This window comes from Eremothecium sinecaudum, chromosome II (assembly GCF_001548555.1).
Source record: "Eremothecium sinecaudum strain ATCC 58844 chromosome II, complete sequence".
Taxonomy (NCBI): Eukaryota; Fungi; Ascomycota; class Saccharomycetes; order Saccharomycetales; family Saccharomycetaceae; genus Eremothecium; species Eremothecium sinecaudum.
The window spans coordinates 222,949-238,188 of NC_030893.1; the positions used below are offsets into that span (position 1 = coordinate 222,949).

A 15,240-nucleotide genomic window follows, 5' to 3' on the forward strand; every position below is an offset into this window, starting at 1 on the left:
CGAGCCGATGCTCGGGGGTACCATAACTGTAACTTTCCTTTAAAACTGACCACGAATACTGACGGTTTTCATGTGTCGCTTTATTTTAACTACCATTTGTATTTCATATTTATTGTAATACTCTTCGTTATGCTTTCTAAGTACGACTTATCAAGCCCGAGTGTTGCGATCTGCAGTTTAACTGCCACCTATCTGCATAAAAATATACCATATATATAAGTATACCATATATATAGCCTGTATAGTTATGAGAAGTTCTTTATGTGAATTCAATTTCTACCTTGAAAGAGTTCAACGATGGTAAAGATATTCAAGACGGCGATAAAAATCCAGAATACAATTGCAACTGCAGTTATGAACCAGTTATTTGACATGTTGATATATTCCTGGTTATTTTCGTTGTCCATATTATTCTCCACTTCATGCCCGTCACGATGATTTTTCGGATCAGCCTCCACCTGCATTATAGACTTCCTACTAGTAAAGTAGATCAGCGGAGCTGTCACAATAGGAAGAATGAATGAAAGCACCACCTGAGATGCAGTTAAAGCGGTACCTAAAGCTGTCTTGCCCAGGCAGCTTGCTATGACTAGAGTTGGAACGATAGCTATGCCTCTGGTTATTAGTCTCCTCTTCCATGGCGTTATAGACCAATTAATATGTCCTTCGCAAACAATTTGCCCAGCAATAGTGCATACAACCCCAGAAGATTGTCCTGAAAATAAGAGCGCTAACATGAATACAGTTCCTGCGGCAGGTGCTAAAGTGCTTGATAATAGTTTGTGGATAGTGTATAAATCCGCATCAACTGCTTGTTCCGTTTCATATAACGAAGCTCCTGCAATGATTAAAATAGCGCAGTTAATGAATAGGGCAAGACTTACAAGCGTCACTGTTAACTCAACAATGGAATACTTGATAGCGTATCGTATGGCATATATTGATGGTCTGTAGGCCAAAAATTTCGCATCTTTCTGCATAACTCTGCTCTTCTTTTCCCCACTAGCTATAGTATTGTCATCGCTATTAATATCCATACTGTAGTTCCCGTTCTTTACATCATATTCCAATAGACGTGGCTGAACTATTCCGGACCCCAGGAATAACGAATGAGGCATGACGGTAGCACCCAGTATACCCGTTGCGGTGTAAAATCCATTATTCTGGAACATTTGCTTCGATGGTAAGAAACCTCGCAGCACTCTACCAGCCGATACTGGTGGGATATAAGCTAAATCTACGCAAAGGCAGATTGCAACAGCAATAACTAGAGCTGCCACGAAAATTTCAAATATTCTAACCATTCTCATAGAAGAAGATCCTCTTCCATAAGCTAATAGAACTATTAGAATATCCACACATGTAATACAGATACCTGCCGGCAGTGGTATTTTCAGTAATATATTAAGGGCAATGGCGCCACCAATAACCTCTGCTAGGTCTGTCGCTATAACAGCCACCTCAGCACAAATATAAATAAACCAATTTAACCATCTTGGTAAGAAATGTCTGCATGCTCGCGACAAATCTAGCCCTGTTACTGACCCCAGTTTTACGCAAAGGGATTGTAAAAATACAGCTATCAAACATGACAGACTGATAATAAATAAAAGTGAAAATTCATTTGCCGCACCTGCGCTGATATCGGTAGCATAGTTACCTGGATCCATATACGCAACAGAAACCATAATACCAGGCCCAATGAAGGACAGGTATTTATAGAAAATTCTTTTCACATTCTGCCAAAAGGATGTGGCTGACGATGTATCACTAGGTTCATGTGTAAACGAAGAATCATTATCTTGCACGACACCAGGATGCTCATGCTTAGGCCTTTTGAGCCCAAAAAACCTCTTCATACTCAACATCAATTGTTACAACCCTTAACACTGTGAAAACCTTTTACCTCTGGTTGCCGAAAGGACGCGAATGTTGAATCTGTAACAACAAAAACCAATAACACCGATTATATATTCGTAGAAATCGTCTATCTGTTGGATGCGACAAGTTTCAAATTCAGTTAAGTTAAGTACGTTATAGTTATAAAGATCATTTTTTCAAGGTGCAATAAAATACCTTTGGAATTATAAGAACAGGCCAGAACATGATATAAAGACTACGTAAGCTACCTTCGCGGTAATTTACCTGTTGAAGTATTTGGAGAATTTACTACTGCGCCCGTTATATTTAAGGCGGCAGCACCGGAATACCTCGGGATGTAAGATTGACATTTATGTAGGCATTGTTGCATTCACAAGATCACGCAGGAACAGCTCAAGTTGTGGGGATGATTAATAAATTATAGTTGATTTGACCCGGAGTAACCATTAATTGGAACTGTAGGATTAGCTGATTGCTACAAATTAAGTAGTTGTTGAAACGTTAAAAATTTAGAGGATAACGGTACATTCTCGATTTTTCGATAAATTAGAAAATAACTCAAAGTGAAGACAACAACAGGTTCCTTGGCCCAGTTGGTTAAGGCACCGTGCTAATAACGCGGGGATCAGCGGTTCGATCCCGCTAGGAACCATATTTTTTAAATTCTACTCTATATTGGTTCCGGGTAACGTACAAAGAACTCCGACATGGGATCGTATACTCAGCTTGGTAGTTCAAGCACGACATATTCTTACAGATGAGTTACCTGAATTGCTCTAAATGTTATGGTACGATATACTTATTATACGTTAAACACGCGATAAAAGAAAACTGTAAAGTACAAACGTAGGGTTGAGTTGCTTATTCTTCGTCTTCCTCCAAGGTTTGGGCAGCGATACGGTCCAAATCTCTTTGACCGTTCTCGGAAATTCTTCTGCCACCCTTTGGAGAGATCTCGACGACACCAATCTTTTCCAAAGCTTGCAAAACCCTTCTGTTAATGGAGCCTGAAGCGTCAATGTGCTTGTGTGGTCTAACACCTCTGTTCTTAGCACCACCGTACAACTTGTTCAACTTACCAACACCAACTTGCTTTCTCAAGTAGATGTGTCTAGCGACGGAAGCAGCTCTCATGTAGAACCAGCCTTCAGCGTCTTGTGGTGGCATTTCGTTACCAGAAGAGGTCTTGACGACATCGACGTAACCTGGAACCTCCAACTTACCTTGTCTTTGCAAGAAAGAAGCGTAAGCGATGATGAAATCTTGAGCTGGAACGTCTCTTTAGTAATAGTTAGTAAACTGAATTATAAATATGAGAGGAAATAGTAATAGGAATTGCCCATAGAATACGGGGGGAACATTATGCATGTTTATGGATCTATAGGATGGCATATTACCTGCGGTTTTTTGACACCTCAAGTCCCCGTTAGATTGAATTACAATGAGTTTTGGCTATTCCCCACTTCACTATAAATCTCAATATAGAACTGGTCCAAAGGTTGAATTCTTGAGTCTCTTTATATCGTCCCCACATTCACGCACACTTCCTAATTGGACATCTAGATTAACTCTCGATTATAACAAATCACACGTACCTGACTGATACACCTGGCATTTTTACTTATTGGTCTCCTTATGCTATGTCAATGTTATTATTGTAATTTTTTTCAAGAACCTCTAAAGTTCAGTATAAACTAAGCACAGTGTGGTGAAACTGGCACTACGGAGGACTGAACGGTAGAGTTAGGAGCTAGGCAGAGGAGCTGGGCTCGAGCTAGGCAGCAGCTGGGTAACACGGTATGTGGTAGGCAGACCGTGCTGCCAGTTAGGAAGCGGAACCAGGGCCACCCCAGGTAGAGTTAGTGAGGACCCGGCAATTCCGAGCCTGTGCTGTAGTGGTCCGACCTACTTGGTGAGTGGGTGCCCGCGGCCGCATAGAACTAAAATCACGCAGAAAAATAATACACAGAATGTATGGGTTTAACAGTCATAGACCTCACAGTATGCAATAACGTCAATATTGCACGACAACGTTCTTATTCAAAACATAAATTAATCGTATAATACAGTACATGGTGGTTAAGATAAAGATTATTATTACTATATACTATACAGCAATGAAAAACTGAACCGTGATATCAATGTCAAAAATTTGTAGCAAATAGCACTAACTAACTTAGACCTTGAAACCTCTGGATCTTCTCTTACCTCTGGCCTTCTCGAACTTTCTGCCCTTAGACATAATTCTTGGAGCCTTGTGCTTGTGAGGACCCATGCCGAAGTGTCTAACAGCTTCTCTGGAAGCTCTTGGACCTCTGACAACCAAAGTGTTTTGGCCTCTTGGAGCTCTAGCAGCCAATTGGTCCAAAGTGATAGCCTCACCACCAGCCTTCAAGATGGCAGCTCTGGCACCAGCAGTGAATCTCAAAGCGGCAACAGTAGCCTTTGGAACCTCCAACAATCTGGCGTCAGCAGTAACGGTACCAACAACGACAATAGTCTTGTTAGCAGCGCCCTCTTGTTTCAAAGCTCTAGCAATAGCAGAGATGGAAACAGGAGGTCTGTTGGTCTTAGACAAGAACAAAGATCTCAACATAACCTTGTTGAATGGAGCGTCGGTACGACCTGCGTGTCAACGTTAGTATCTTGTGCTGTTAGGGGCCTACGGATGTAAAGCATTAAGATTCTGCTCACTTGTTTTTCGGTACTATAAGCACCAAAAATGAATCGCATTGTCTGTTATGCACAAGTGCACAAAGCAATACTCGCAGAACTGGGAGTACTATTTAACAGTACTCCTATTTGAACCAGTGAGAGCAACCCTTCATTCTTTATTTTCCTAGCACAGATGGTAATTTATATCGGATGTAACATACGAGCCAAGAAGGTGTACAACTTAACCAACATCTTCAAGTAGACATTTTCAGACTTTGGAGCGGTTCTGTGACCGGATCTCTTGTGTTGCTTGGTGGCGTGATCAATACCCATTTTTGTTTATACTGTCCTTGGTGCTGGTAGTGTATTAGCAATAAGAAAGAAGCCTTAAACTTTGATATATTTTACTATTAACGATCAGTATTTTTCAGCATTAGTGCAGACAAGATTCGTGAAAAAAAAAAAAATTTGTGTAAAATACACCCATACAACTAACAGTCACAGCTAAACTTTAAAAAATCATGTTTTACGTAATTGTTAGAGAATTAGCCGCCAGCGGTTGATCAATTTCTAGAATATCTGCTTCTATTCCCCGCAGTCAGATTACGTGACATTGCATGATGCCGGACAGACGAACAAAATCGCAACTCGGATATGAACAGATTGTAATCAATTCTAGCCTTTCTGGCACATATAGGTAATGTCGGTCGGAAAGGTTCCCAACACAAAATGCCGACTATAATATCAACATGAATATCACTATGCCAAATGCTAAGTCCTGATGTGTTGTGCAATACAAGCGGACTAAGAATGTTTCCAAGAGGAAACCTTCTCGGCTTTGTACGCCTTTAGAAGGTTTCATTTCCATGCCAATTGTAGCAGCCTTGCAAATATTCTGTTATAGCAACATATACCGCCGCTATCTTACATTGTGAAGCCCCGATTCGGTAATCAGCTGAATAAACCGGAATGTTTCCCCCTGAAACACCTGATGCGTTGATTACTGTAAGAAGGGTTCATACTTCTACTTTTAACTCAACAAACCGTATAGGGTTCAGATATGTACCAGAAAAGTACACTGTGCTATTTACTAGTACCAGAGCGATGCACACTAGGGAGATCTATATTTTAATAATAGCAGCGCCAACCACATATCTAGGATAAGTAATATCTACTTGCAACCCGTATTGTTAGATGGATTATGTTATGTTTCCGCGTCAGCTAAATAGATATGCTTAGACAAGCAGCAGATAGAAGACAATACAAAAAAGACTATTGCAATTCCGACTCGTTGATACTGTTTGCAGAGTGCCATCGGAATTATACTTCCTCATAAAGAAATGCCCGTTGTAGCAGTGCCGGTTGCAATTACAACTTTGGGGCAGAAATATATAGCTAAACTTTAATGTGTGCCTTAGCTGTTGCACAACAACAAAATGTTGAGAATGCCAAAGAATTGTCTCACGTTGCACTGATAGAGGTTCGAATTTCCTTCATAAAAGAATTTCCGCGACCAGAATTAACTGACGATTACTATTAGTCTGGCTCGACGTCAATTGACACGCAAAAAACTCTACTTTCTGCAAGATAAATGATGAAAATCCACGCCAAAACTGAACAAATAACAATTGTAATTGATTTTCTGATGAATTACTCTCTATGGTGCCGAGAGAGATTCCTATCCCCGTATGGCTAAAAATACCGGAAAAGTGCCAGAGCTACTGACCTGGCTTGGCGATATAGTAACTTCCGGGATAATCTTCAGGACTGTCATCGTAGCATACAAAATAGTTATCTGCGTACTGAGGCTTGCAATTATTAAAAACAAGGTTAACGTAGCCTGCAATATCAACAGGTGCCCTGCTCAGGTTCTTTAGGATGCCGCTGTGCACTAAGACTTCGTTTTTGTAGCTGGCACTGCCCTCAGCTTGCACTTTCCTAAACTTTTGCAATAAAGGAAAAATGAATGCTATTATCTTTGCTGTAAAATGCTTATCTATAGGTAACCAATTGTTATATAGTTCTTAAGCCATCAAGGCCAGGCTATGGGCGCCTTCAGCATGAGAGGTATTGTAATTTTCAGGATACGCCTGAACAGCTATGAATGTATATCGCCTAGTAGAAGACATAGAGTACTAGTTCAATTAATCATAAGGAGGAGCGAGCACTAACATCGCAGTCAATTGTACTCTAGAGTTAATTATCCGAACGGATTTTGCAAGCAAGTAGCCAATTCCGTCTATTGATGACAGCGGGACTGAACTCCCTTTTCGGTTATTAATTCCCCAAAACTTTCAGCAATAGCGAAAATAGTCTGGTGAATAGTAGGTAAGCATAGCCGGTACAATATGCCGTAGCAGTGTCTAATCGTTATCGCATGCAAATTACTAACACGATACGCTTAATTTGCTTGTAAATATAGCACCATGCAAACATTGCCATATAAGTGCCATTCAGTCTATAAATGTGATCGTAACTTATGAAACCATCAATGTTACGTAATGTTACCAGAAAACGCTGCTTCCGTTTCTCAACCAAACACGGTCCAGTTTCCGATTTCCGCAGTATTACAAAAAGTAGGCAAACGACTTTATAGGCTAGGAAAAATATACTGCCAGATATTGTTGTCTTTTGTTATTATTACTATTAAGGGTATGGTATTATTATTATTTCATAACAGTGTCTCGCAATAAGACAAACATCCAAGTCGCCTACTATCGTGCACATATAGTGCCGCCTGCCATTTAAAATTTGCAAAGTTTCCACCCTACCGCCAAAGTCCGAGACATTGTGTAACATACTACTGCTATTAAAAGCAGTGCTGAAGTGAATATTATTAACCTATTGTATTCAGGAATTGTTTTTCCACCAGCCAATGCACCACCAATAGGTATAACGACCAGAGTCATTAAAGACACTAATAGATACGCAGTAGAATACCGTTTTCCAAATTCACATGTACGGGAGATTTGTCCGATACAAACTGGAGTCAAAGAGAATATCGCTCCTGCTAGGAATCCATAAATGGCAGCATAAACCCAAAGGACGGCCATCTTTCCTCCAAATGGTAGCCAGAGTGCCGCATCTGCTATCACACAAGCCGCAGTAATAACAATAACAACATTGAACCGCCCAAAATAGTGGTCAGCTAAGTAACCCGGGATATACCTACCTAGAATTCCGCAAGAATTCACCACAATTAGGACAGTATATCCAGTCTCTACTTTATAGCCGTGGGCCACCACATACGAAGACAAATATGTTCCGGTTAGGAAAACCCCATTTTCTGCTATTGCCAATGCCAAAGCACACCATACAAATTTTCCGTCCGTAAAGTAGCGCCAGTTGAAAATCATAGACCAGTAGTACTTGACCGCTTCCTTTTTCGTCTTAAATGGCTCCCTTAGGGGTGTGATTCTCTCGCGCGTTAATAACGTAGATAGTGTTAGACAAGCCGCACTCATGAATCCGACGACGCGGATCGCCCATGGAAATCCGGCACTTGCATATAGACTCCTTAGTGTCACCGGGATCACAACTCCGCCGATCGAACTGCCAATTGTGGCTACGCCGGTAGCAATAGCCCGCTTACGGTAGAACCATGTTGCAATACATGAGAGAAGAGGAGTCACCAGGACCCCTGTTGCGCAACCACAGCATAGAGAAAATGCTAGCACAAAATGCCATAGCTTAGTGCTTATAGAAGTCATGAATATCCCAAAAACAAAAATTACCGACCCTACCAAAATCGAGTGCGCTTCGCCGTTTCGGTCAAAGTAAGCGCCGCTGAATACACAACAGGCGCTGCATGCCATCAAATGCAAAGAAAAAATCCATGAAACAACAGAGGAACTAACGTTAGCCAACTGGTGTTCAGATATGTGACTTTCTAGCACACCTAGGGAAGTGGCAATGCCCCATATCGGCAAGATTCCCATGAATGCGCCCAGAACTACAAGCCAAGCCTGATAGCCGCCGTCGGGATAACTGTCATCGTCGTCGTATTCAAACTTCTCGTTGTCGTTCGTCTTCTTTTCATTTGTAAATTCATCCACATCTTTGCTAACAGATAGTGGAATAGTAGTTTGGTTTGCGTGTGTACCATTAAATGTTGAGTCCTCCTGACATTGCAAATTCTCTAGGTCTTTCTCAGCAAAAAAGTCCACTGTGCGAGGTTCAAGCGTTTCTGTCATATTTGTAGATGCAATCCTATTTAAAGTTTAACTACATTAGCTCTACGGACGTCGGTGACATTGCCATAATATTTGGGTTGGTTATTATATACCTTCCTTACGATTAGTATAATGGCCTAACTCGTTTGGCACCTTTCCGAGTCATAATATTCTACCCTAAAGGGCAGGACTGGATTTCAAAGTGACTCTGCGTTGTAACGCGATTGTAATAGCGCCATTTACATAACAATGAGAAAAAGTAACACCCGAGGTCACCACTATAAAGACTCATAGACAGACTCGGCGGATGTTACATCCACTCCTATTTTGTCCGGTTCAACAAACTGAGCAGTTACCTTTCCGTTATCTACAACTAGAGCATAACGAACGGATCTGCGGTTACCAAATATGTTTATGGAGTCAAATAAAAGTCCTCCAGCATTTGCAAAGGTACCTTGAGTGTCTGCTAGCATCCTAATTCCAGGAGGACATTTTAGTTGCTCAGCCCACGCCTTGGTAACGAAAGAGTCATTAACTGCTGTAACAAAGATCTCTGTAATTCCCTTCTTCTTGAATTCAGGAAGTAATTTAATGTAGCCTGGGACATGCTTGGCAGAACAAGCGGGTGAAAATGCCGCTGGAACTCCGACAATAATAAACTTACCGTTTGAAACTTGGTCAGCTATTTCGACACTGTTACCGGGTGAATTTTCATGGATACCTTGAAGGCCAGCTGGGATGCGGGTACCCGGAGCAAAAAGAGCGCGAGCGGTGCTTGAAAATTGGCGTGAATAAGGGGTAATTGAGCGTACGGTTGAATATCTAAACATTTCTAGAACTCAGTTTACGTATTCTGTTTAGCGTGTAGCAAGTGAATGTGTTTGAAACTTGGCGTGTGTGTGTTGTATAAGGAAAATAGACCGACCCGTATTTTTATATTATACGGCCAGAGCTAGGATCGTGACAAATCCCAACATCACGTTAGATAGGAAAACTGCAAATCATGAGTGATGAATATGATGAGTATATGGTATCAGAGGCTGAGATGGAATATGCTGAGCTAGATGAGGACAGCGATGAGGAAATGGGTGCTTATGAGGAGGAGGATGAGGTTGTTCTTGATGATGCAGATAGCAAAGCGCCAAATGGAGACCAGGGTGGATGTTATATAGAAAGAATGTATTTTGAGGCTAAAGCTTTTAAGGAGAATAATATGTTTGCAGAGGCTATACAGAACTTTGAAACACTAGCTAATAGTGGCGATGTGAATTGGACTTTTAAGGCGTTGAAGCAGTTGGTTAAGAGCTGGTACTTGATGAAAACTTACACTGTGCAGGAAAAGGCAGGCAAGGAGTTAGAATTGAGCTTTAATAGGCTGGTGCGTCATGCAATTGGTCAGCAGGCTGAGTTGGGGTTGAAGTATGTGAAGAAATCACTTATTAGTATCACTCGTCGTATTGTACCTAGCAACAGCGAGGATTTCCTCTTTGATGAGGTAGCGAACATAGATATAGAGACTGTTAAGCTACACCTGCGACTCTTGGAGACGCTGCAGGAGCTTCCTGCGGAATACAATGAGCTTGGTGCTCTGGTGCAGGAGCTATATCTGGAGAACACTGCGTGGAGCGAGAGATTGACCACAGGACAGATCTCTAGTGGCATGCACAATGTCTTTGAGCACGCATATCCTAAGACGCCCGGGATCCTGCTACTTCATCTTCAGTGCTATATCACGCAATTTCTGACGAAAGGAATGGTACCAATGGAACAATTTGGCCGAGTCATTTTTGAAATGCAAGCCATGGTAGAGCACTCTTTATCATTATCACAACAACCGCAGGCAATGATTATTGTGAACTTTGCAATGTGCATAGAAGACATGCATGCGGAAAGATATGAGTCACTAAGGCAGCACTTTTGGGAATGTTTCCAAAACCTGGAGGAGATGGGGACCAAAAAGGAAAGGTTCAGTGAACTCACCTTATGCGGTTTAATCTTGGTGGACATGACTTTGTTGCGTTCTTCCGTAGCTGAAAATAACGATGTAAACCCTTTTGAATTAGAGCAGATCAGGATAATGGGTGAAAGTGCTACAGTTGCCCAACTTCGGCGTCTCTACAACGATTTCAAGAACTTGGATTTCCCACGACTTGCCTGCTCTCTATCATGCTTAGATCGTTTCAAAATATGTCTTGGTCCACTTATATTAAGGTTGTGTCAGCTGGCACGCACAAGAAAGCTATGGGAAGAGATTGCACCGTTGTATACCTGTATTTGCTTCAATGAAATCCAAAAGCGGCTGGCAATTGGGAATGAGCAGGTTACTCACGACCAACTAGTGTCGCTGCTCTTACAGCAAGCGATGTCGAATAAGAAAAATATCTACTTTAAGCTGGATCTTACAAGAGAATACGTATATTTCGGGGAAGAGCATAAAGTACCACTTACATGTACACCACGCGCACTAGTGACTCAGGCTGCTTCGTCGCAGCGTAATGAATGTTCTGCTAGTAATAGGCGTAACAGCGCGCAGTTCAAGGCGCTATTGTCAAATGCTGCTGCATTTCGGTCTGACCAATCTGATAAGCCTATTGGAAGAATTGGTCAAAAAAATGAACAAGATACTGAACTGATGGAGTGGGCAGATGACATCGGAATATATGATGTTCAAACAAATACAGACCATGAAAAGTTCACGTGCCTGGAATTTATGGACCAACTAAGTGAAAATAGGAAAAATATCCAAGAATCTGATGCCAGCCCTCAACAGCAGCCGTATACCGAATATCAAGGATTATTAGCATTCGTTCAAGAGATAATATAGATGATGCCTTCCATAGTAGATAGAATGATGGACAAAGATATAAGTCTGTTTACGACATTAAGAGATAATGACTGAAAAGTTCCGAAAACTGTACTATTTGGGAAGAATAACGCTTATCTTAAGATCCTGACCCCTTCACTAAAGCCGAAAACATCTAACAGTGATTAATGCTGTTAAACGGGGGACCTCCAGATGACTACAAAGATATTACAAGAAGGTCGGAAAACTTATAATAGCTTCAGTATTGTGGCGCATTTCATGGAATAATATTCTTACAAGAAATTGAAACGTACACCCTTTTCACATTATCGGCTCTATCATCCTTGCTAATTTATTGCTGCTGAGAGTAAAGTTCAGTAAACGCAGTCAGTCATTTGAGTGAATGGATTGAAACACCCCAATTGCCTATCAAACGCTGTTATTGCTAAAGTACCTGCCACCTCTACTGTAACTATTACTCCTAATAAAAATTCTTGAAGTTAGTCTGGGCAAATATCCAACAGAAAATAGCGCAACTCATCTCACTACCTCCGATTGATAATGCTTGATTGAAAAACTTTAAACCATCTATACGAGATATTCGTCTCCAAAAATATCCTAAGAGTGCTGGTAACTCTACTCGTTAGTTCCTCTAGTCTATTCGGGAACTACTATCGACCACGCTGCTAGCCAGCAACTGCCCTCTGTCGTTTTCGTCTACTAAAAACAGACGCCAAAAACAAAAATTAAAACATAGAGCCCTTGTAGTTCGAAGTAACTGAAGAACTATGCCCAAATCTATAATGTATAATCTATACCTTATTTTATGGGCTGTAGTCAAACTGAGTCAATCATGTGTTAACCGGCTGAAATAGCGAGGTTTAGGGTCTTAATTGGGAAAATTTTTAGCTCATCTCTTATGCACGTTTTATATCATTGTATAAAACAGTGAGGACTAGGCAGGTCATCAGCCTCCTGAAAACAAGCCTCGCTACTGGAAACATTAGTTAGCCTGCAAACCATGGACATGCAGTCTAATATGGAACTAGCACAGATGGAGCAACGCATACAAGTGCTAGAAAGACAGATCTCGATGTACGAAAGACTATTTCAAACGTTTAGTGCTAAGCTTGACCATCACTTCAAGAAATACGACTTGGTGATCAATGGTCAGCAGCAGCAAATTAAGGCCCTTACGGATGTCTTGAGTACTATGCTAAACGACCAGTGTCGCTCCGCTGGGATCCTACGAGATAAGTTGGGAGGTGCGCTGGACGGGATAGTCACAACATCCGCATCGATAAGGACAATGCAGTCAACTGGCAGAGGTAACTCAGGTTCCACGCCAGAAACTAGTGGAAATGGGTCAAATAAGACCAACAATAACCATAACCCATCGGGTTCTCTACCGCATGACACTCGACAAAATAGTGGCGATGCTAATATGACAAATGTGGACGCCCTCCTGGGGAACTTCATACCACCTCACGTGTCTTCAGATCCACCTTTGGATATAAATGCTGTCACAGACCATCATAACAACTCATCGCCATCTGAGCAGGCCGTACCTGGCCATGCTGAGGAGCAGGCGGACGAAAACCTCAAAGAAGAACAATACTACACTCATAAAGGACGGAGGAAGAAACGCAAGGTATATATTAGAAAGTTCGAGTTTCATAACTCACCACAGTCAGTCATGGACATATGGAAAGAATATACAGAGGGTCACAACGGTCAACCGTCTATTAAGGATATGGAACTTATGTACCAGACCTCCTGGCGCCGCGATCCTGCGGTCAATAAGCGATTTCATAGACGAAAGGTTTTATGCAAGGCTATCGAACGAGGTCTTGAACGCGGCTACGATCTACACGATGTGATACGTCTGCTCGAAGACACTCGAGTCGTCGACGCCTCGACCAACCTCAAACAGCCCATAGGGTGGTTATGTCAAGGAAGTAACATCCCGGATCTGCTTAAATAAGCTGTTGATTACGTTGTCAAGACTGTCATGGTTTATGTAATTGGAAAACTATAAAATTTCTTTATGTACGACTTTGTTTCTATGTTACGGTTGGATGCTCGCGTGAGCGCATGTGACTCTTTACCCTGAACCGATGGCTCAGCCCCTGTAACTAAGCCCCGAGCATTGGCACACTCGTAAGGCCGATATCTACTGCCACGTCCATCTGACCGTTTGACACCGAGGTTCATATTACCGCTCCGGGTAACCCGCATTCGCCCGAGGGAATAATGTGGTTTTACTGAGGGTAACGCCGGCTGAATGAAAAATCCAGGCCACTTCCGGTTGTTAATGTCCGGAGTTGCCGTTTGTGACTAATTTATTTTTTCGGTAACGGCCCAGGTACACGGGTTTCTACTGTTGTTACCCGGATTTTAGTGAAAAATCCCTTGCCCCGCATTTTTAACATCTGCAAATTGTGGGGAGTCGCCGTACAGAAATAGAAAAAACCCAGCAGTTTAAAGCCGAAGCCCGAGAAAATCACTCGAGAGGAAAAAAACTACAGAAAATTTTTAACTTTCACCCATATATAAAAACAATACAGTGATCGCCGTTATAGATAAAATTAGCTTGTGCATAAAAAACGTTTTACCATTCACTATATAGCATATTAATTTAATTCCATCAGCATAAACACACACCCCAGTTTTTTTAGTAGCCATGTCTATGTGTCAGAGTAATGCTTTGCAGCAACTCATCACAAAGTCTGATGTTGGGAAATCAAGTTTGGGCAGAATCGGCCCTGTGAATGCCAAACAAAGCGCTTTGCAAGTGCCTTCTGTTGAAAATCAGTTTTTGAATCCTGGTGGTTTAGTTGACGGGTCAATGAACCAGTTCATGGGCTTGGGTGAGCCTCTGACAGGTATTGTATCGGGGGTTCGCGATGCTCGGGACACAAGTTGGTTGCAGCAGTTTAGGAGGATGAATATGGATGATCCGCTGGAGTTCCAGAGCGACTACAAGAGCATGTACAAACAGTATGAACAGCGACAACAGGGGGCGTCATTGCGCGTTGGTGGTCTTGCAAATCTTCAGATGCCTGTTCTATCTCAGCATCATATACAGCACTCGAGCTTGCAGCATGGATTGCAACAGGGATTGCAGCAAGGGTTGCAGCAAGGGTTGCAGCAACCGGGCTTTCATCAGCAGCAGAAGGAGCAGCTAGACAGCTACCTCGAGCACGAGTTTGAGGCCTTGGAAAGTAGTCTTAAGGAGTCGGAGGCGGGTGTCTCCGCGACTTTAACCTTCGATGATGCGCAGCTCGAGTTCCAGAAGGCTGCTACATCGGTATACAGCACTCTTGCATCTTCATCTCAAAAAGGTAGGTTTAACGAGTCGAAGTTTCTAGGATTAATGCAGCGGATCCGTGATGGAGAGGTCACGCTCGAGAAAAAGGAGGAAACGAAGAGCTACACGGGGTTATATTCAGTATCAAGTGGTGAATCTGTCGGGGAACGCTTTTTACACGTTCCCGAAGTGATAGCAGCAACAGAGGCCAGTCTCGATGAAAAACCTGCTTTGGCAGAGCAGTTGGAAAAAATAATGGACGACATACAAGATTTTTCGGGCCTGTCCTCGACAGAGGCAGCTATGAAGATTCTACGGTAAAAAGCGGTCAAGAAACTCTAATGATGATGAAACGGTTTAATAAAAAAAAATTTTTTGTTTTCATGTCTATAAAGTAGTCAGTATGCAAGTCTCGGTAA

At 42.0% G+C, this 15,240-nt stretch overlaps 8 protein-coding genes and 1 non-coding gene across 9 annotated transcripts; 4 read left to right on the forward strand and 5 right to left on the reverse strand.

The window, feature by feature from the left end:
* Positions 1-269: 269 nt before the first annotated feature.
* Positions 270-1,868, reverse strand: SMF1 (divalent metal ion transporter SMF1; the record flags this gene model as incomplete). Its single annotated transcript, XM_018130290.1, has 1 exon — positions 270-1,868. The coding sequence occupies one exon, from the start codon at positions 1,866-1,868 to the stop codon at positions 270-272; it is 1,599 nt and encodes a 532-aa protein (XP_017985614.1).
* Positions 1,869-2,459: 591 nt separating this feature from the next.
* AW171_hschr2127 lies at positions 2,460-2,533 on the forward strand. The gene has a single exon. It is a non-coding gene; the product is annotated as a tRNA-Ile (tRNA).
* A 209-nt stretch (positions 2,534-2,742) lies between these two features.
* RPS19A (40S ribosomal protein eS19) lies at positions 2,743-3,242 on the reverse strand (the record flags this gene model as incomplete). Its single annotated transcript, XM_018130289.1, has 2 exons — positions 2,743-3,160; positions 3,232-3,242. The coding sequence occupies 2 exons, from the start codon at positions 3,240-3,242 to the stop codon at positions 2,743-2,745; spliced, it is 429 nt and encodes a 142-aa protein (XP_017985615.1).
* An 815-nt stretch (positions 3,243-4,057) lies between these two features.
* RPL18A (60S ribosomal protein eL18) lies at positions 4,058-4,869 on the reverse strand (the record flags this gene model as incomplete). The annotated part of the gene is made up of 2 exons (XM_018130288.1): positions 4,058-4,506; positions 4,758-4,869. 2 exons carry the CDS (start codon positions 4,867-4,869, stop codon positions 4,058-4,060), a joined length of 561 nt encoding a protein of 186 aa, XP_017985616.1.
* Positions 4,870-7,280: 2,411 nt separating this feature from the next.
* MCH4 (Mch4p) lies at positions 7,281-8,729 on the reverse strand (the record flags this gene model as incomplete). Its single annotated transcript, XM_018130287.1, has 1 exon — positions 7,281-8,729. The coding sequence occupies one exon, from the start codon at positions 8,727-8,729 to the stop codon at positions 7,281-7,283; it is 1,449 nt and encodes a 482-aa protein (XP_017985617.1).
* Positions 8,730-8,986: 257 nt separating this feature from the next.
* Positions 8,987-9,538, reverse strand: AW171_hschr2131 (peroxiredoxin family protein; the record flags this gene model as incomplete). The annotated part of the gene is made up of 1 exon (XM_018130286.1): positions 8,987-9,538. One exon carries the CDS (start codon positions 9,536-9,538, stop codon positions 8,987-8,989), a length of 552 nt encoding a protein of 183 aa, XP_017985618.1.
* Positions 9,539-9,711: 173 nt separating this feature from the next.
* Positions 9,712-11,532, forward strand: RRI2 (Rri2p; the record flags this gene model as incomplete). Its single annotated transcript, XM_018130285.1, has 1 exon — positions 9,712-11,532. One exon carries the CDS (start codon positions 9,712-9,714, stop codon positions 11,530-11,532), a length of 1,821 nt encoding a protein of 606 aa, XP_017985619.1.
* A 1,000-nt stretch (positions 11,533-12,532) lies between these two features.
* MSN1 (Msn1p) lies at positions 12,533-13,495 on the forward strand (the record flags this gene model as incomplete). Its single annotated transcript, XM_018130284.1, has 1 exon — positions 12,533-13,495. The coding sequence occupies one exon, from the start codon at positions 12,533-12,535 to the stop codon at positions 13,493-13,495; it is 963 nt and encodes a 320-aa protein (XP_017985620.1).
* Positions 13,496-14,194: 699 nt separating this feature from the next.
* On the forward strand, positions 14,195-15,142 carry AW171_hschr2134 (HBL277Wp; the record flags this gene model as incomplete). Its single annotated transcript, XM_018130283.1, has 1 exon — positions 14,195-15,142. The coding sequence occupies one exon, from the start codon at positions 14,195-14,197 to the stop codon at positions 15,140-15,142; it is 948 nt and encodes a 315-aa protein (XP_017985621.1).
* Between the last annotated feature and the right edge of the window lie 98 nt (positions 15,143-15,240).